At 44.6% G+C, this 20245-nt stretch overlaps 1 protein-coding gene across 13 annotated transcripts in view; it reads right to left on the bottom strand.

Moving 5' to 3' along the window:
- The window catches only part of BPTF (bromodomain PHD finger transcription factor), a 137847-nt gene that overhangs the window by 81913 nt on the left and 35689 nt on the right, over positions 1-20245 (bottom strand). For 8 of the 13 annotated variants that reach the window (XM_062174940.1, XM_062174943.1, XM_062174950.1 and 5 more), the window contains exons 3-5: positions 14607-14830; positions 8478-8681; positions 7749-7937 (exon numbers count right to left, since the gene is read on the bottom strand). In XM_062174940.1, coding sequence (XP_062030924.1) covers positions 7749-7937; positions 8478-8681; positions 14607-14830 — 617 coding nt within the window. The remainder of the gene's footprint in view (positions 1-7748; positions 7938-8477; positions 8682-14606; positions 14831-20245) is intronic. The other 5 variants (XM_062174947.1, XM_062174948.1, XM_062174949.1 and 2 more) reach the window with 1 other exon arrangement.

Here is a 20245-nt window from a genome sequence, read left to right as displayed (position 1 = left end):
TCGTGTCTTCCATGTGGGTGGCAGCAGCCCATGCAGCTGGGCCATCTTCCACTGCTTTCCCACAGGCAGCTGCAGGGAGCTGGCTGAGAGGCAGAGCAGCCAGGATTCAAACCGGCATTGTTGAATGGGATGCTGGCACCACAGTTAGTGGCTCAACCCACAGCAAAACAATGCTGGCCTCGGTGTATTGATTTCTAAAGAGATTCTGGGGGATGGCTGGCACTTTAGTGTAGTGGGTTAAAGCCGCCAATTGCAGAGCCACTTCTGATCCAGCTCTCTGCTGTGGCCTGGGAAAACAGCAGAAGATGGCCCAAGTGCTTGGGCCCCTGCATCCAAGTGGGAGACCAGGAAGAAGCTCCTGCTCCTGGCTTCGGATCGACTTAGCTTCAGCTGTTGCAGCCATCTGGGGAGTGAACCAGCAGATGGAGGACCTCTCTCTCTGCCTCTGCCTCTCTGTAACTCCATCTTTCAAATAAATAAATCTTGTTTTTTAAAACAGAGATTCTAAATTCTCAGTTTTTTAAAGTCATTCTATTGCAGCAAATATCAAACACTAAGCAAAAGGAACCTGGTGCACTTTGGAAACATTAAAAACAAATGGTTGGCGCAGTAGGTTGTTAATCCTCCTCCTGCGGTGCCGGGATCCCATGTGGGTGTGGGTTCGAGACCAAACTGCTCCGCCTCGGATCCAGCTCTCTGCTATGCCTGGGAAAGCAGTAGAAGATGTTCCAAGTCCTTGGGTCCCTGCACCCACATGGGAAGACCCAGAGGAAGTTCCTGGTTCCTGGCTTCAGATCGGCGCAGCTCAAGCGTTGCAGCCAATTGGGGAGTGAACCAGTAGATGGAAGACCATCCCCCCCTCTCCGCCTCTCCTCATCTCTGTGTGTAACTCTTGACTTTCAAATAAATAAATAAATAAATCTTAAAAAAAAGAAAAGAAAAGAAATGAAATCTAGTAGCTAAGATGCCACTGGGATGCCTGTATCCCATATCCAAGTGCCCTGGGTTTGAGTCCTGGCTCCGCAGCCAGTTCCCACCTCCTGCTAATGCAGACCCTGGGAGGCAGCAGGTGATGGCTCAAGTAGCTGGTTCTCTGCCCCCCACACGGGAGACCTGGGTTGAGTTTCTGGCTCCCTGGCGTCTTTCTGGGCCAGCCCCAGCTGTTGTGGACATTTGAGGAGTGAACCAGTAGATGGCAGGTTTCTCACTTTTCTCTGCCTTTCAAATAAAGTCAATTTTTCTTTAAAAAAAAGTATAAAATCTGGGAAATGAACCAGCAGATGGAAGGTCTCTCTTAGTCTTTCCCTCTAACTCTTTCAAAATAAATAAATCTCCAAAAAATTAACCTTGATATCAAAGCCTGACATGGACATTATCAGAGAAGGAAAATGAAAGCCAATCTTACTCATGAAAATTGATGGAAAATCCTAAGAAATATTAATCATTTGGATGCAAGAATATATAAGAAGGCAAATCTCCATAGCCAAGGTATATTTACTCTAAGACTATGAGATGAGGCCAACATTCAAAAGACAATGTAGGAATTTGTGCTTCTAATCAAGATGAACTAGAAGGACTAGACTTATCCTCACTCACATAACAACTACAAACAAAAAGCAGATCAAAGGACATGGTAGGTATTCACAAAGTAGGAAAACAATATGACCCATACACACACGCTCCAAATCTGTGGTCACCGGGAACTGCAAGCGCAAGTCACAGCAAGCTATCCTCATGCGCCCACCAGAATGTCCTCGCAAAGACACAAAGCATGATACTGCCAGTCTCTAGTGTTGGCACAGATCTACGGGAGCTGGAAGTCTCATACGCTGTTGGTGAAATGTAAACTTGAACGACTCCTCTGGAAAACTGCGTAGCAGCATCTATCAGAGTGTATACAAATCCAATGACCCAGGAAATCCACAACTAGGTTTCTAGCTACAGAAATGCATACCTATGTGTACAAAAACATGTACAAGAATATTCTTTATAGCATCATTCATCATGGCCTCAAACTGGAAACCACTCAAATGTCCATAACATATCAAAAAGGATAAATTAATTGTGATCTCTCTATACAATGGGATATCTTACAGCAATAAAAAAACAGAATGAATCAAGCAACACTTGGATGGCTCTCTCTGAAACATTGCTGAAGTTAAAAAAAAATATGTATCTGTACAGGGATTGGCATTGTGATGCAGCAGGTAAAGCCACCACCTGCGACAACAGCATATGGGCACCTGTTCGAGTACCCACTGCTCCACTTCCAATCCAGCTCCTTGCTAATATGCCTGGGAAAACAGCAAAGGATGGCCCAAGTCCTTGGGTCCCTGCACCCACATGGGAGATCCAGAATAAGCTCCTAGCTCCTGATCAGCCCAGCTCCGGCCGTTGCAGCCATTTGGGCAGAGGGAAGAGCACTCTCTCCCTCTGAACTCTGCCTTTCAAATAAATAAATAAATCCTTTAAAAAATTCTTCAAAGAATATACAGTATATGATTCTATTTAATTTTTAAGTGAAAGATGGAAAATGGGAAAGAGAGGGAGAGAGGAGAGAATGCTCCCTTTCACCAGTTTAACTGCCAAATGCCAGTAACAGCGGGTAGGTCAGGGCCAGGAGCCAGAGCAACCCAGGTTTTCCACAGCAGCAGAAACCCAATCACTCGAGCCATCACCACTGCCTCCCAGCATTTGCATCAGCAGGAAGCTGGAGTCAGGAGCCAACAGCAGGCACTGGGATGTGGAATACAAGCATCTTAACAGCCAAGTTAAACGCCTGCTTTCCCAGCTTATCTTTTAAAAACGCAAAACCAACTGAAGGTGACAGATGACAGAAGAGTTACTACCTTTGTGGGGGCAGGTGTAGTGGTGATTAAAAGGAGACAGGCTAGGGTTACACGGGTGTGTTCACTCAAGTTCTCCATTTAATATCTGTGTGCTTTATACTTCAAATAAAAGTTTAGCATATAAATGTTGCATTGAAAACAATTTCCAATCTGACAGGATCTTTCATTTGCAAAGTTTCAATGATTAAATTAGGCATCTGGATGGGTGCTGGGATTTCAGAAAAGAAAATCAAGCAAGATGTCTTCTGTTACGGCTACTGTCCTTAATCTGCCCAGAACAGTTCTCCCAGGCCAGTTCTTCTAACAATGCATCTCATCTACTGTCCACAGGGTGATCAGAGGAGGTGACAGAGACGGGTCTAGGGACGCCTCAAAGTACTTAACACACCTCCAGGCACAGGGTGGGCACTCAAATACTGCACTAATTTCTCTCAACGGAAATATTCTTAAATCATGGACCTACGAAAGTGTTTATCCATCTTATAAAAGTATTGAGCTTCTCTTTAAAAACTGATACCAGTGCTGTGGCGCAGCAAGTTAAGCCACTGCCTGCAACACTGGATCCCCTATGAGTGCTGCTTAGAGCCCTGGCTGCCCCACTTCCAATCCTGCTCCTTGTAATGTGCCTGGAAAAGCAACATCGGATGACCTCAGTGCTAGAATCCCTGCTACCCATGTGGGACTTCAAGATGGAGTTCCAGGCTCCTAACTTCTGCCTGGCCCAGCCCTGGCTGTTGCAGCCATTTGGGGAGTGAACCACAGGATGGAAGATATCTCTTTCTCTCTATAACTCTACCTTTCAAATAAAGAAATCTTCTAAAAAGTAAAAAAAAAAAAAAAAAAAAAAAAAAGAAGAAGAAGAAGAAGAAGAAAACTGGAATGATAAATTAAAAAGTCTTTAAGACTATTTCCATGTTTTGGGAACAATTATGCAAATATCAGACACCTGGAAGTCTAGTCAGTCCAGTCATGAAGATAACTATGAGCTATTAAATAATGGTCAGGATTTTTTCACTACAGGCATACCATCCTTAGTCATACTCCACTCTCATCCTACTAACAACCCCAAACACACCTCATGCCAGTAATTGACAACTCCTATTGTTCCCATTCTAGCTTCCTTAAAAATTTTGTGTGCAGATTCTCACATAAACACACTAGTGACATCTGCGTGAACATGCCATTTCTTTTAAAGATTCATTTATTTATTTGGAAGGCAGAGAGAGAGAGAGAGTCAGTCTTCTATCCACTGGTTCACTCCCTAGATGGCCACAATAGCTAGAGCTGGGCCAATCCAAAGCCAGTCGCCAGGAGCTTCTTCTGGGTCTCCCACATAGGTGCAGGGGCCCAAGGATTTGGGTCATCCTCTACTGCTTCCCCAGGTCATAGCAGAGAGCTAGGTTGGAAGTAGAGCAACCAGGGCCCAAAACTGCATCCATATGGGATGCCAGCACCAGAGGCAGAGGCTTAACTTACTAAGCCACAGCGCCAGCCCCAGTGGCGCCCATATGGGATGCCGGCACTGCAGGCAGTGGCTTTACCTGCTACACAACAGTACTGACCCTATCAACATGCCATTTATACTGTGGTTTAACCACAAGGGATCTAATTTACAAGAATTATGTTAATTAGGGGCTAGAATTGTAGTGTGGAGGGGTTCAACCACCACACGCAACACAAGCACCCCATACTGGAGCACTGGTTTATGTTTGGGCCGCTCCATTTCAGATCCAGCTTCCTGCTAATGTGCCTGGAAAAACAGCAGAAGGTGGCCTGAGGCTCCAGCCCTACCAGTCATGTGGGAGACCTGGATGCAGGTCCAGGTTTCTGACTTCAAATGCCCCAGCCCCAGCTACTGCAGACATTTCGAGAGTGAACCAGTGGATGAAAGATCCCCTGCCTCCTCTCTCTCTTTCAAATAAGTAATCTTTTTTAAAAAGCACTTTTAGAAAGATTATGTTCATTAATAACTACTGAATCAGAGAAAGTATAACTCAATTCACCCACTTTATAATTCTTTTCTTGTTAGTCTTTCTTACTCTTAAAAAGAGCTGACTGGATAAGGCAGTGACAATAAACATCCAGCATTTCTTGAACAGTTAATATTGTGTCAGGCACAATCTTAAGTGTTTATATGTATTATTTATTTGTTTTTTTTTTTTTAATTTTAATTTATTGGACAGGTAGAGTTACAGACAGTGAGAGAGAGAGACAGAGAGAAAGGTCTTCCTTCCGTTGGTTCACTCCCCAAATAGCCACCACGGCCGAGCTACGCCAATCCGAAGCCAGGAGCTTCTTTCCTGGTCTCCCACCTGGTGCAGGCGCCCAAGCAGTTGAGCCGTCCTCCACTGCCTTCCCAGGCCACAGCAGAGAGCTGGACTGGAAGAGGAGCAACTGGGACTAGAACCCGGCGCCCATATGGGATGCTGGCGCCGCAGGTGGAGGATTAACCTAGTGCGCCACAGCGCCGGCCCCGTATTTGGTATTCTTTAAAATGTAAGTCAGATACCAGGATAATGGTTTCTCCCTTAAATCATTCAAAGAACAACAGAACATGTATCTCATAGAAGTGAATAAAATGATACTAGCTTTAAAAGAAATGTATACAAAAACCCAAGCAGTTACAACAGGGCAAGCATTTGGCACAGAAGTTTAAGCCGTGGCTTGAGATGCCCACGTCCCAGATCAGAGTGTCTGGGAAAAGTCCAAGCTGCTTGTGATCCAGCTTCCTGCTAAGGCGCACCCTGGACGGCAGCTCAAGCACTTGGGTCCCTGCCGCCCACGTGGGGGACCCATACAGAGTTCTGGGCTCCTGCCTCCTGGTTCCAGCATGGCTCAGCCCTGGCTGTTGTGGACCATTTGGGCAGTGATCCCAGTAGATGGAAGATCTCTCTCTGCCTTTCCAGTAGCATGAAAATAATTAAAAAAAAAAAAAAAAAAAAAAAAACAGGGGAACTAAATCATATATAAACATACTAGTATGACTGAGGTTTACATTAAGTATTAATTAATCTAAAAGGACAAAGAATATTTTCTTTTTATTTGAAAGGCAGAGAAACAGACTTTCCATCTGCCGGTTCACTCTCTCAAATGCCCTCCACCGCAGAGGCTGGGCTAGGCTGAAGTCAGAAGCCGGGTACCTAACCCATCTCTCTCGTGGGTGGCAGGGCTCCAGGTAGTTGAGCCGCCACCACTACCTTCCTGAGTGTGTGTTCGCAGAAACTTGGAACTGGGTGCAGAGACAGTATTCAAAGCCAGGCACTCTGATACTGGATGCAGGCATCTCAAGAGAATGCTGTCTTAACCAATGCCCCAAACACTCATCCTGACAAAGATTTTTAAAAGCATTTATTAAGAATGCTATTATGAGGACAATAAAAATGAAGTGCTTCCAAACATTATTTTGGGGTTAATACTGCACTTTAAAGCTTTTAACCTTGAACATGTGGAAGTTCCAATAGTGTAAATTTTCTTAACTGGACAGGACCTAGAGATTGAGCCACAAAGTTACAGAATCAAATTACAGAACTCTGAGTTCCTCCAGTCTATTCAATAAAGGACTCACCAAAATCTTCTCTAATTGGTATTTATCAAATACCTTAGGAAAAGGGACTTTCTCACTCCTATTTTCTAAACAGCTCTAATTTTAAGAAAGCTGTTAATATTTAAGCAAACTTTTCACCGTAATTCCTACTTTTATGACCTAACACCTTACATTTCATAGAACAAGCAAGTCTAATCCCTGCCTCCTCCCGAAGACGGCCCCTCAAGCATGTGAGAACAATTACACTACTTCTCCCCCAGCCCTCAATGCCAAGCCTGTTGTTTTCAGGGTTTATTCCCAGTACCAGACGGTGGTCTCCAGACTCCTTCCTCTTCATGACCAGCCTTGGTCACTACAAAATGCAGCAGACCCACTGCTGGCTACACAGACATCCCTGTGAGGAGCCTACGGTCATTGTACTCAACTCACAAAAGGCCCTTCTTGTTACAAAGCAAACACTGAGGCCTTGAAGCCTCAAGGACATGAACTTCACTGCGGAGGTAGACCTGGAAGGCAGGTCTTCCAAGCTCCAGGACTGCTTTCTTCCCAACTCACCGGAGTTCCATCCTCACATACAACAGAGAAAGGAAAGTACAGGAGTCGAAAACAGGTGATATTCTCATACACACAGGAAAAGGCTCTTTAAGGATTTCCATCAAGATATTAACTACAATTCCTGGTGGGCTTTTTTTGTGTGGGATTACTAGTGTTTATTTTCTTATTTTACTCTTCTGAGTAGTTTTAAAAACACATATAAGCTCCTGTGACAAAAATTCTTTTTCATTTAAAAAAAGACAAAAAGAAAAGGCCTAATGACATTCTTAATGTGATGTAAACTTACTTCAAGTATAATTTTAATTTTAAAAAGCTTAAAATATGACATTACTGGTTAACTTACATTTTATGTCAAAATAACACCTTTAGAACGTTGTGTGATGATTTTCTACCATAATGTTATTTTGAAATGCAAAAACTAAATGAGCACATGCAAACATAAAATTAATTTGTTAGTAAATACAGAACTGGAAGGATCAAATCATTCAACATTGAGCCATTAATATGTAAGCAATTAAAACCAAAGTACCTGTCACCATGGTATGGTAAGATAATATATAAATAAATCCATTGAGAAAAATGTTTAAATGAAGTTTATAACAGCATGAGGATTACGATGAGTCTCAAGCACTAACTGCAACTCCAGGTGTTAGGTGGCAACTCAGCAGACAGGGATGGCGTGAGCAAGCAGCATGAATGAACACACACGAGGACTTTCAAGTTGAAGGTGACATTCAGCTTTGACTACAAAAGGGAAGGATTCCCCCCATTACAGAGGCATGGTACACTGCCCTCTGTACCTGGCACATCCTGGGGGAGCTCAGAGGCCACCTTCTTCTCTGCCATGTTGCTGCTATCATGAGTTTCTGGGAGACAGCCCAGGGGGCTCCTCCCTTCACAGGGACTAGTCTCTTCTGAAGAAGCATTTGTTGTGTTGTCGCCAAGATTTGCTGACACAGAGTTACCTTTATCCCCAACTTCTGTTGGCTCTACAGTAAAATGCACAACAAAACTTTAAAAATATTCTTTAAAATTGCTTCAGGACAAATGGCCACATGCAATCAACAACTAAAAATGATCAACCATCAAAAATCCTACTTCTATCTGATGGCCATTTTAAAGCAATTAGATCCAGGATACTTTCCAACAGGCAATCCAAAGAGAATATTTTAAACTATTTCATATATTAGAAAGTTTAAATAATATAAAAATGAACATATTTTATCACATACAAAAATAGATATTCTAGAATATAAATAATTTTTCACCAACAAATCTCATAGGGAAGTGGCAACTTCTTAGAAAGTATAATTAGAGTCATGGGTATAACATTTATCACAAATCCTCCAAAATACATACAACGCATTACAACTGTTTTGCATGTTACAAGAGACGAGGGGCTCCTAATCTCCTTAGAAACATAAAATTAAGTGGTTGTTTGTAGCAGAAACTTTCATTTTGCAAATAAGATGGAGGTTTCATAAGTAACACTGACAAGGTATTTCTTTTTAACCAAGTAATGTCGTTACCCTCAGGTTTTCCTTGCTCAGGAGCGTCCGGCATCTTGCTGTCACTGTCTCTGTCAAGGGACTGGTCGTCAGCCTCTTCTCTGCTTCTCTCAGCATCTTTACAATTACTATTCTCAGTCTCATTCTTGTCTTTTTCGATTTCTTCTGGGCTTTTAACATCATCAGCTTCTCCCTTTTTGGCTCTTATGGATTCCAAAATTTCTTCTACAATAAAAATAACAAAAAAATAAACGCCACTTTGGATTTTCAATTCAAATTATTAAAGAGAAAAATTAAATGTTTTCAAAGTACCAGAATTGAATTATGTGATAAGAACCAACATCACTGACAAGGGGCAAGCATTTGATGAGTGGCTAGGACATCATTTGGGACATTTGGGATACCTCCATCTTGTATCAGAGCTCCTGGTTTGATTCTTAGCTGCTACACTTCTTACCCAGCTTCCTGCTACTGCACACCCTGGGAGACAGCAGGTGATAGCCCAAGTACTTGAATCCTTGCCAGCGAGTTTAACTGTGTTCTAGTCATATGATAATCCTTAATGAAACTAATCAAGTCCCCAATACTGGACATTTCTAGTTTTATACATCCCTCAAATCAGATCCCTAAATTTTTTTAAAGTTTGTTTATTTACATGAAAGGCAGTGAGAGAGAGAGAGAGGGAGAGAGAGAGACAGATCTTCCATCCACTGGTTCATTCCCAAATGTCCACAATGTCTAGGACTTCTCCAGGCCGAAGCCGGGAGCTCAGAGCTCCACTGGGTCTCCCACGTGTGTGGGTGGCAGGGGACCAAATACTTGGGCCATCTTCCACTGCTTACCCAGGCACATTAGTAGGGAGCTGGATTGAAGGCACAGCAGCTACGATTTATATCAGCACTCTGATATGGGATGCCAGTGTCGCAGGTGGCCGTTTAAGCCACTGAGCCACAATACAGGCCAGGCCCCACCACTAAATATTCTCTGATGATCTATTCATGTATTTGTAGTTTTATATATAGATAAATAGAAAATACTTGTAAGTCAACACACTGATTAACGTCTACTTCATGCTGCTGTAAAGGCACTGCAGACGGTTCTCTATTAATGCACCAAAAGGGGTTTGTCCATTATAACACCATGAGTCATGAAAGGAAATTAAAAGAGGAAAAAACCTGGCTGACATTAATAATAAAAGCTCCTACAATTCATCTGCAGTACAGAAGGGAGGGAGTTATTGATATCCCCAGAGAGTTCTGAAGACTGGAACTTTTCTGATGGCAAAATCGTACATATTTTTCTAAACAGATGTCATACAGAAATATTCCAACTACCAGACATAAAAAATATATAATTGGCCGGCGCCGTGGCTCACTAGGCTAATCCTCCGCCTTGCGGCGCCGGCACACCGGGTTCTAGTCCCGGTCGGGGCACCGGTCCTGTCCCCGATGCCCCTTTTCCAGGCCAACTCTCTGCTGTGGCCAGGGAGTGCAGTGGAGGATGGCCCAAGTGCTTGGGCCCTGCACCCCGGCGGCCATTGGAGGGTGAACCAACGGCAAGGAAGACCTTTCTCTCTGTCTCTCTCTCTCACTGTCCACTCTGCCTGTCAAAAAAGAAAAGAAAAGAAATATATATATATATATATAATTTATTGTAACTAAGTCTGCCTGTTTCTCAAGACAAAGTCTATTTGTGTTTAACAGGACTCATGTGTGACAGCATGACTATCATTCTTCAAAAATATGTATGAATTCAAGAGAATATTAATACAAACTATATGAGAACAAGCATAGATACAGTTGAACTGAATGCATTAAACATAAACATTCTATATTAAGCAAAATGAGATGAAGAAAACTACCAAGATCCTAAATATATTAGATAATGTATACAGGAGAGCAGAACCAGCTAGGTAAAAGTATACTTACCTGGTCATTTTAGCTAAGTTAGAACCAAAAGGCACATAAGAAAACACAGCTGATATTATTAAACCCACACAGAACATATACAGCTGGTTGCTCCGCTTTGGAACCAGCTTCCTGCTAATGGATACATCTGGGAGGCAGGTGATGGGAGGCTCACAAGGAATTCCTAGCTCCTGGCTTCAGCCTGGCTCAGTCCTGGCTCCTAAGAGCATTTGGGGAAGAAACCAGCTGATGAAAAATCTCCCTCATTCTGCCTTTTGAATAAATAAATCTTTCTTTTTAAGGCAATAATGACTGGCTCTAGGACAAGGAAAGACTGGGGATTGGGAAGGAAATAGACCTCTCACTGCATACTCTTTCATAATACTTAAACTTTAATGTGTTTCTTTCTTTTTTTGGACAGAGTGGACAGTGAGAGAGAGAGACAGAGAGAAAGGTCTTCCTTTTGCCGCTGGTTCACCCTCCAAGGCTGCTGTGGCCAACGCATCGCGCTGATCCGAAGCCAGGAGCCAGGTGCTTCTCCTGGTCTCCCATGGGGTGCAGGGCCCAAGCACTTGGGCCACCCTCCACTGCACTCCCGGGCCATAGCAGAGAGCTGGCCTGGAAGAGGGGCAACCGGGACAGAATCCGGCGCCCCAACCAGGACTAGAACCCGGTGTGCTGGCACCGCAAGGCGGAGGATTAGCCTATTGAGCCACGGCGCTGGCTTTTTTTTTAATGTTTTTTTTTTTTTTTTAAATACTTAAACTTTTAAATCAATCATATGTAGGGCCAGCATAATGGTATAGCAGGTAAAGCCAATGCCTGCGACACCAGCATCACATGTGGGTGCCAGTTCATGTCCCGGCTGCTCCAGTTCTGATTCAGCTCCCTGCTAATACACCTGGGAAAACATCAGAGAATGGCCCAAGTGCTTTTGGGTCTCACCCTGCTACACTTGTGGGAGATCTGAAAGAAACTCCTGGCTTCCGATTTTGGCCAGGCCCAGACCCAGCTGTTGCGGCCACTTGGGGAGTGAACTATAGATGGAACATCTCTCTGTTACTCTCTCTCTCTCTCCCTCTTGTTCAAATGTTCAAATAAATGTTCAAATAGATGTTAAAATAAATAAATCTTTAGAAAAATATATAGCACATGCAATTATGACTTAAAAAAAAATAACTGAAGAAACAGGGATCAGCGTTGTAGTGTTAACAGTTGTTAAGCAGCTGCTTGCAGCATCAGCATCCTATATGGGTGTGGGTTCGTGTCCTGGCTGCTCCACTTCCAATCCAGCTGCCTGTTAATGACCTGGGAAAGCAGTGGAGGGTGGTCTGGGTACTTGAACCCTTCCATCCATGTGGGAGATCCAGAGGAAGCTCCTGGCTCCTGGCTTCAGCCTGGCCCAGCCCCAGCAATCGTGGCCATTTGGGGAGTGAACCAAGGCATGGAAGATCTATCTTTCACTCTCTCTGTAACTTGCCTTTCAAATAAATAAAATATACCTTTAAAAAATAGAAATAAAAACCAGAGTTCAGCAAGAAAATAAGGAAATACTGAATTATAATTCAAGGTATAAAACATACAAGTCTATAGTGATAAGAAAGACTGATTCAGTGGAGAGCAAATATCCTGTGCAAAAAACTTAGGGAGGTTGAACATAACTCACCAGCCTCAAGGGTGGACTGTCCAGGACTTGCTTTCAAAGAACACAGTATCAATGGAGAGGAAGAGAGAGAGACTTCACAGTGGGGAAACCTAACACTACCTCAACCAGATGATCAAGGGACCCTTAATATGAGAACAGCACTTCATCTCTGTGGTCCTCCTATCCACAATCCATAATCCTGGGCTAACCATGTGAAGAACCTGAGAACAACCCATATTCTACAAAACATCTGCCCAACGGCGCTCAAAACTGTCAAGGTCATCAAAAACAAAGAAAGGCTGAGAAACTGTCAATCTAGATTACAGAAGAAGAAGAGATGACTAACTAGCAAGTGATATATCCTTGGTTGGACCAAAAAAAAAAAAAAAAAAAAACAGAAAAAGAACATTAAAGAAATACTAAATACTAAAGGATTGAGTTAATAACAGTGTATCAACACTGGCTCACTAATTATGATGCAGGTAGCACAGGAATATAAGATGTTAACAATAGGGGAACCAGGTGCAGGGAATACAGGAACCCTGTGTACTATTTTTGCAACTTTTCCATAAACCTAAAACTGTTCTAAAGTTAAAAGTTTCATTAGTTGGGGCTGGCACTACGGGGTAACAGGTAAAGCTACCATCTGCAGTGCCAGCATCCCATGAGTGCCAGTTCGAGTCTCAGCTGCTCCACTTCCGATCCAGCACCCTGCCAAGATGGCCCAAATCCATGGACCCCTGCAACTACAGGAAGACTCAAATGTAGTTCTTGGCTCCTGGCTTTGGACTGGCCCAGCTCCAGCCCTTGAAGCCAATTTGGGGAGTGAACCAGTGAGTACAAGATCTCTGTCGCTCCATCTCTCTCTCGCGCTCTGTAACTCCAACTTTCAAATAAATAAATCTTAAAAAAAAAAAAAAAAAGAAAAAAAAAGTTTCATTAGCAAAAAAGAAAGAAGGGACGGAAGGAGGAAGGGAAAGTTCAAAGAGAACAGAATTTTTTAAGATTAAAATAGGATTGCCAGGACCAGCAACGTGGCGAAGCAGGTTAAACCTCGACCTGCAATGCCAGCATCCCATATGGGTGCTGGTTCGAGACCCAGCTGCTCCACTTCCAATCCAGCAGCTCCCTGCTAATGTGCCTGGGAAGGCAGCAGAGGATGGAACAAATGCTTGGCCCCTGCACCCAAATGGGAGACTCAGATGAAGCTCTGGGCTCCTGGCTTCAGCCTGGCTTAGCCTAAGCCATTGCAGCCATTTGGGGAGTGAACTAGCAGATGAAAGACCTCAATCTCTCTCTGTCTCTCTCTCTCTGTAACTCCAGCTTACAAATAAATAAATATTTTTAAAAGATTTATTTTATTTATTTGAAAGAGTTATAGAGAGAGGTAGAGACACACAGAGAGAGAGGTCTTCCATTCCATTGGTTCACTCCCCTAATAATCACAATGACCAGAGCTGAGCTGATCCAAAGTCAGGAGCCAGGAGCTTCCTCCGAGTCTCCCAAGTGGGTGCAGGGGCCCAAGCACTTGAGCAATCTTCCACTGCTTTCCAAGGCCATAGCAGAGAGCTGGATCAGAAGAGGAACAGCTGGGACTTGAACCAGTGCCTCTATCGGGTGCCAGCACTGCAGGCTGGGGCTTTTTTTTTTTTTTTTTTTTTTTTTTGACAGGCAGAGTGGACAGAGAGAGAGACAGAGAGAGAGGTCCTCCATCTGCTGGTTCATTCCCCATTTGGCTGAAGCCAGGAGCCAGGAGCTTCTTCCGGGTCTCCCAAAGTGGGTGCAGGGGCCCAAGGACTTGGGCCATCTTCTACTGCTTTCCCAGGCCATAGCACAGAGCTGGATTGGAAGTGGAGCAGCCAGGACTTGAACCTGTGCCCATATGGGATGCAGGCACTGCAGGCAGTGGCTTTACCTGCTACACCACAGTGCCAGCCCCCTAAAATCTTAATGTATGTATTTTTACTTTAATTTTCTATATTTCATTTTTCTGAGAGAACCTTGTTCACTCCAACATACTTAGATGTGTTACACATTTTAGAGTTATGTTTCTTGCTTTGGGATTTTACTCATGCTCCTCATGTGGTTAGCCTTTTTGGTAATCCTATTTTATTTTTAAAAACTTTAGAAAGGTTTATTTATGGGGCCGGTACTGTGGAGCAGTGGGTTAAAGCCCCAGCCTAGCCGGCGCGCGTGGCTCACTAGGCTAATCCTCCGCCTTGCGGCACCGGCACACTGGGTTCTAGTCCCGGTCGGGGCACCGATCCTGTCCCGGTTGCCCCTCTTCCAGGCCAGCTCTCTGCTGTGGCCAGGGAGTGCAGTGGAGGATGGCCCAAGTATTTGGGCCCTGCACCCATGGGAGACCAGGAGAAGCACCTGGCTCCTGCCATCGGATCAGCGCGGTGCGCCGGTCGCAGCACGCCAACCACGGCGGCCATTGGAGGGTGAACCAACGGCAAAGGAAGACCTTTCTCTCTTTAAATAAATAAATAAATCTTTTTAAAAATTCTGAATATATTTTCAAATTCTGTGGTAATTTCATACCAAAGAGTTTATCTCAAATTTAACAAAACGAAAATGAGAAAATGCCCCTCTCACCATTAGCTGCTGCCAGAAAGGATTTGTTACTGCCCCGAGCCTTATTGGTCAGATCTTCAGTTATGTCCATGTGCCGATGGATTTCCTCACGCATTTCTTCTAGAATTTTGCAAAGTTCTGCTTCCCAATAATCTTTGTCTAGACAGTCGATTAATTCTGCAAGCTGAACCTTTGTACTGTAGTACCAAATTTTCTTTTCATTTTCATTTTCTGTGTCTTCTTCTCTGTTTAAAAAAAGGGGAGGGGAAATATTTTAGATGTTACATAAAACTCCACTTAACTGACAATTTCATCTACCCAGTACAAAATTAAAATATGTAACATAGTTTATGCACTAAATTTCAATATATGTGCTCAGAAGAGATTCCTTCAGATCTTATCTAATTTACTCTTATTTTATTTAAGCAATGGTTAATTATTTTTATTTCTTTGCCCACAGCAACTGAAGATAAAATAATTTCAGAGTGGGAGCAGGGAAGAGAGGAATTAGACTGCAGCAATGAAGGGTATCTAAAATCATGACACACAGAGAGGAGCCCAGAATTCAGAGTCCCGTGACAGCATGTGGAGGGCAGTTGCAGTCACCCTTCCATGGACCGTAGGACCACCAATGTAACAACAGGGCGAGCAGAACGGTATCTCCCAAACATGTCAGCACTGTTCAAACTGTGTTCAGTAGTACATGGCAGGTGGAAGGCAGATTCATATATTTTGAAATACTCCCATCTAAATAAGAAAAACGCTTTGCTAAGGGCTGCTCCTTGAAGATATTCTCTTAGTTGAGCAATAACATCATCATCTCTCTTTCTTTCTCATGGACAATCAAAGCTCAGACTAGAAGGAAGTACCTTCCTTTCTCACCTAAAAGTCTCTTGGGGCTGGCACTGTGGTGCAGCGGGTTAAAACCCTGGCCTGAAGCGCCAACATCCCATATGGGCAGCAGTTCTAGTCCCGGCTGCTCCACTTCCCATCCAGCTCTCTGTTATGGCCTGGGTTAGCAGAAGAGGATGGCCCAAGTCCTTGGGCCCCTGCACCTGTGTGGGAGACCCAGAAGAAGCTCGTGGATCCTGGCTCCAGCCTGGCCCAGACCCGGTCATTGCAGCCATTTGGAGAGTGAACCAGCAGGTGGGAGCTCTCTCTCCTTCTCTCTATAACTCTGCCTTTCAAATAAATAAATAAATATCAAAAATAAATAAAATAAAAATAAGGCAAATTCATGTCTAGGCCAAGACTTAGGCAAACACAAGTAATGGTATTTCCCCTCCTGTTCAAAAGAGACTGAGGAGTATGGGTGAGGAACCTGATAAACCTCCGGGCTTCCCAAGTGGCAAACTGATGGCTGTGAAAGACCTGGCTGTATGGGAGACGCCAACATGGACAAGACATGACCTCTCCAGGTCTCTGAGCTATTCTGGTTACCTCACTTGTACAATGAGGGCACAGGAGTACCTGCCTCAGGGTCACCATTAAGATTTACAGGAAAATGAAAAATCCTCCAGCACAGTACCTGGGCATGTCACGAGTGATCAACCAGTAGTACATATTATTACTACTATCTCAGTACTACATAAAAATTCAACAGAGGGGCCGGCGCTGTGGTGTAGCAGGTAAAGTTGCTGCCTGCAGTGCCGGCATCCCCTATGGGTGCTGGCTCTAGTCCCGGCTGCTCCACTTCTGATCCAGCGCTCTGCTATGGCCTGGGAAAGCAGCGGAAGATGGCCCAAGTCCTTGGGCCCCTGCACCCACTTGGGAGACCCGGAAGAAGCTCCAGGCTCCTGACTTTGAATAGGCCCAGCTCTGGATGTTGCAACCATTTGGGAAGTGAACCAATGAATGAAAGACCTCTCTCTCTCCCTCTCTGAAACTCTCTGCAACTCCACCTTTCAAATAAATAAATATTTTTTAAAAATTGAACAGAATCCCAACAAACTCATTCAGTAATTAAAATTTTTAAAGAAAAAGGAGTTTGCACACAAATTTCTGAAAAATTATTCACCTTTTATCTATTTGAGTCAGTCATAGACACACAATGAGAAAGAGACAGACTGACAAGAGAGCTTCCATTTGCTGATTCTCTCACCAAATGTCCTCAAAGGCCAGGGCTGAACCAGGAGCCAGGCACCAATTCAGGTCTCCCATATGGGTGGCAGGATCCCTGGGCCCTGTACCCACAGAAGAGACCCAGAAGAAGCTCCTGGCTGGCCTGGCACAGCCCTAGCCGTAGCAGCCATTTGGGGATTGAACCAGCAGATAGAAGATCTCTCTCTACCTCTCCTTCTCTCTGCAACTCTACCTTTCAAATAAATAAAATCAATAAATCCTTTTTTAAAAAAGATGAGTTACTATAGGAGCAAATCTAATTAAATGGATATTCTGTCCATTTTTTCAAGCAACTCCAGCCTACTGAGAGGGCCCGTAACAGCTGGTGTTAGCGCCAGGTCTGCACCTATACATGAAGAAGTCTTCCAGCCACAAAAGAAAATACATTATTTCTTGCGGCAGTCCCTTCTAGGTTGAACTGCTCTTTTAGAGTTCTTGCCTACAACGAGATCACTCAGACCCCTGCTAGGTCCCACCAGTTCATCCTGACTGTGCTGTCAGGGTTGTGAAATAAATCAAACATCTCCTGCACACACCTGTCTTCAAACCTTTCACAGCGCTGGTAAGTTCACTGTTTTTTTTTTCAAGACAGACAAGCTCGAATACTCTAAGTGTTCCTTACACAGCCTGCTTTCTAATTCTTACTGACTTGATATTCTTCCCCTAAATGTGCAGTTTGTCAATGTCCCTCTAAAACTGTGGTACCCTATGACTTTTTTTTTTTTTTTTTTTTTTGGACAGGCAGAGTGGACAGTGAGAGAGAGACAGAGAGAAAGGTCTTCCTTTTGCTGTTGGTTCATTCTCCAATGGCCACCGCGGTAGGCGCACTGCGGCCGGTGCACCGCGCTGATCCGAAGGCAGGAGCCAGGTGCTTCTCCTGGTCTCCCATGGGGTGCAGGGCCCAAGCACTTGGGCCATCCTCCACTGCACTCCCTGGCCACAGCAGAGAGCTGGCCTGGAAGAGGGGCAACCGGGACAGGATCGGTGCCCCGACCGGGACTAGAACCCGGTGTGCTGGCACCGCAAGGCGGAGGATTAGCCTAGTGAGCCACCGCGCCAGCCTATAACTATTTTTTATTCTGCCCATCAAAGGCAGTAATCACACCGACGGAAGTTTCTCCCCCGTGAAGCTGCGGAAGGAAAAATTCTCTACCAGTATGAAGTGGCAGAATAATGGCAATAACTGTTCAGGCTTTGCTTACAGTCGGTCTTATTAGACAATCTGTAAACTCCCAATTATTTGCCTCACTGTAGAAGCGGCAGCATCTTTCCCGTGTAAACACACAGTTATATATTTATACACCTGCTTTTGGAGCTGCATCAGGGTTTCCACAGTTCTGTTCCTAGGAGGCCTGCTATATTCCTTAGGCTCGCTTCCTTAAACACTCTGCTTGACACACCTTCGCAGAGACCAGGCAAGGACAAGACAACAACGTTTGTGACAAAGAAAATTAAGAGCAAACATGCATACTGTATGTCTACATTTTAGTTTCTTGGCTTTTAACCTAGGGCAGATGGGAAGGTTAATGACTAACAGTAAATTTCAGGATTTCATTTCTATTTCCACAGAAATTCCACAGTAAGGAACACAGTACATTGGGCTGAATAGTTTCCCCGAAAATTCAGGTCCACCTGAAACCTCAGAGGGTGACATTATTTGGAAACATGGTTTTTGTGGATGATATTAGTCAAGAATTTCTTGAGACGAAATCATCCTGAATTTAGGAATCAGATCAATGAGAGAGCAGAGAGAGACAAATAGTATGAAGATAAAAGCAGAGGCAGGCGCCATGGCTTAACAGGCTAATCCTCCGCCTTGCGGCGCCAGCACACCGGGTTCTAGTCCTGGTCAGGGTGCCGGATTCTATCCCGGCTGCCCCTCTTCCAGGCCAGCTCTCTGCTATAGCCCAGGAAAGCAGTGGAGGATGGCCCAAGTGCTTGGGCCCTGCACCCGAATGGGAGACCAGAAGAAGCGCCTGGTTCCTGGCTTCGGATCAGCAAGATGCGCCGCCCGCAGTGGCCATTGGAGGGTGAACCAACAGCAAAAAGGAAGTCCTTTCTCTCTGTCTCTCTCTCACTATCCACTCTGCCTGTCAAAAAAAAAAAAAAAAAAAAAAAAAAAAAAAAAAAAAAGATAAAAGTAGAGAGTCAAGTAAGGCAACTGTCTAGAGGCCCAGAAACACCAAGTCGGCCAGAAGCTAGGAGAGGGGTGTGGAACAGCCCTGCTGTTCTTTCTGAAGGCCCTCGGGGACGCTGCGATGTCAGACTCTGGCCCCCAGGACAGTGAGTCCATAAATTCCTGCTGTTTTAAGCCACTTGTTTCGTGACACTTTGTTACAGCAGCCCTTGATAACCTCCAAATTTTGATATCGGGAAGTGCAATGTGGCTGGAACACAAAGTTAAAAATGTGGAAGAGAGGTGAGCAGTAGGTGATGGGAGGAAACGATGAGTTCTGTTTTAGACATGCTACGTTTGAGGTGTCTGCTGCATGGAGGTGTACATGAGGCTGCTTCAAAGAGAAACTGCATGGGCAGAAGGGATTCAGATACAGGCCTAATGGCGATTAAAGCCAGTAAGTAAACAGGTGTCCTGCAACTAGAACGGGAGTCAGGGTAGAAAGCCAGGGGTGTGGCCGGCGCTGAGGCTTAACAGGCTAATCCTCTGCCTTGCGGCGCCGGAACACCGGGTTCTAGTCCTGGTCAGGGCGCCGGATTCTATCCTAGTTGCCCCTCTTCCAGGTCACTGCTGTGGCCCGGGAGTGCAGTGGAGGATGGCCCAAGTCCTTGGGCCCTGCACCCGCATGGGAGACCAGGAGAAGCACCTGGCTCCTGGCTTCGGATCAGCACAATGCGCCGGCTGCAGCGGCCATTGGAGGGTGAACCAACGGCAAAAAAGAAGACCTTTCTCTCTGTCTCTCTCTGACTATCCACTCTGCCTGTCAAAAAAAAAAAAAGAGAGAGAGAGAGAGAATGAGACTCAAAATCTCATTAAAAAAAAAAAGAAAGAAAGAAAAAGAAAGCAAGCCAGGGGTGTAACTCGGAGGCCAGCAAATGGCACAGTGGGTTAAAAGCTGCCACTTGCGATGCCTGCAACCCATGTTAGAGCAACAGTTCAAGTCCTGGCAACTGCACTTCCAATCCAGCTTCCTGTTAATATACCTAGGAAGGCAGTGGAATATGGCCCAAATGCTTAGGCCTCTGCTTCTCAAGTGAAGACCTGAATGGAGTGCTGGCTCCTGGCTTTGGCCTGGCCCAGACCTGGCTGTTGTGGTCATTTGGGGAGTGAAGAAGCTGATGGAAGATCTTGAAATCAACTTCAATATCTTTCTCTTGCCCCAACTTCCTTCTGTCACTCTGTTTTTTAAAAAAATTTATATTTTTTAATAAAAGTACACCATAGGGGTGGTGCTGTGGCGCAGCAGGTTAAGCCACTGTCTACAACATAGTCACAGCATATGAGCACTGGTTCCAGTTGCATCTGTTCTACTTCTAATCCAGCTCCCTGCTAATGGACTGGGAACTCAGCAGAACATGGCCCA

This window comes from Lepus europaeus, chromosome 18, assembly GCF_033115175.1.
Source record: "Lepus europaeus isolate LE1 chromosome 18, mLepTim1.pri, whole genome shotgun sequence".
In the NCBI taxonomy this organism is placed as follows: Eukaryota; Metazoa; Chordata; class Mammalia; order Lagomorpha; family Leporidae; genus Lepus; species Lepus europaeus.
Note: the sequence above shows the minus strand (reverse complement) of the source record. Positions and strands in the feature narration are given on the sequence as shown.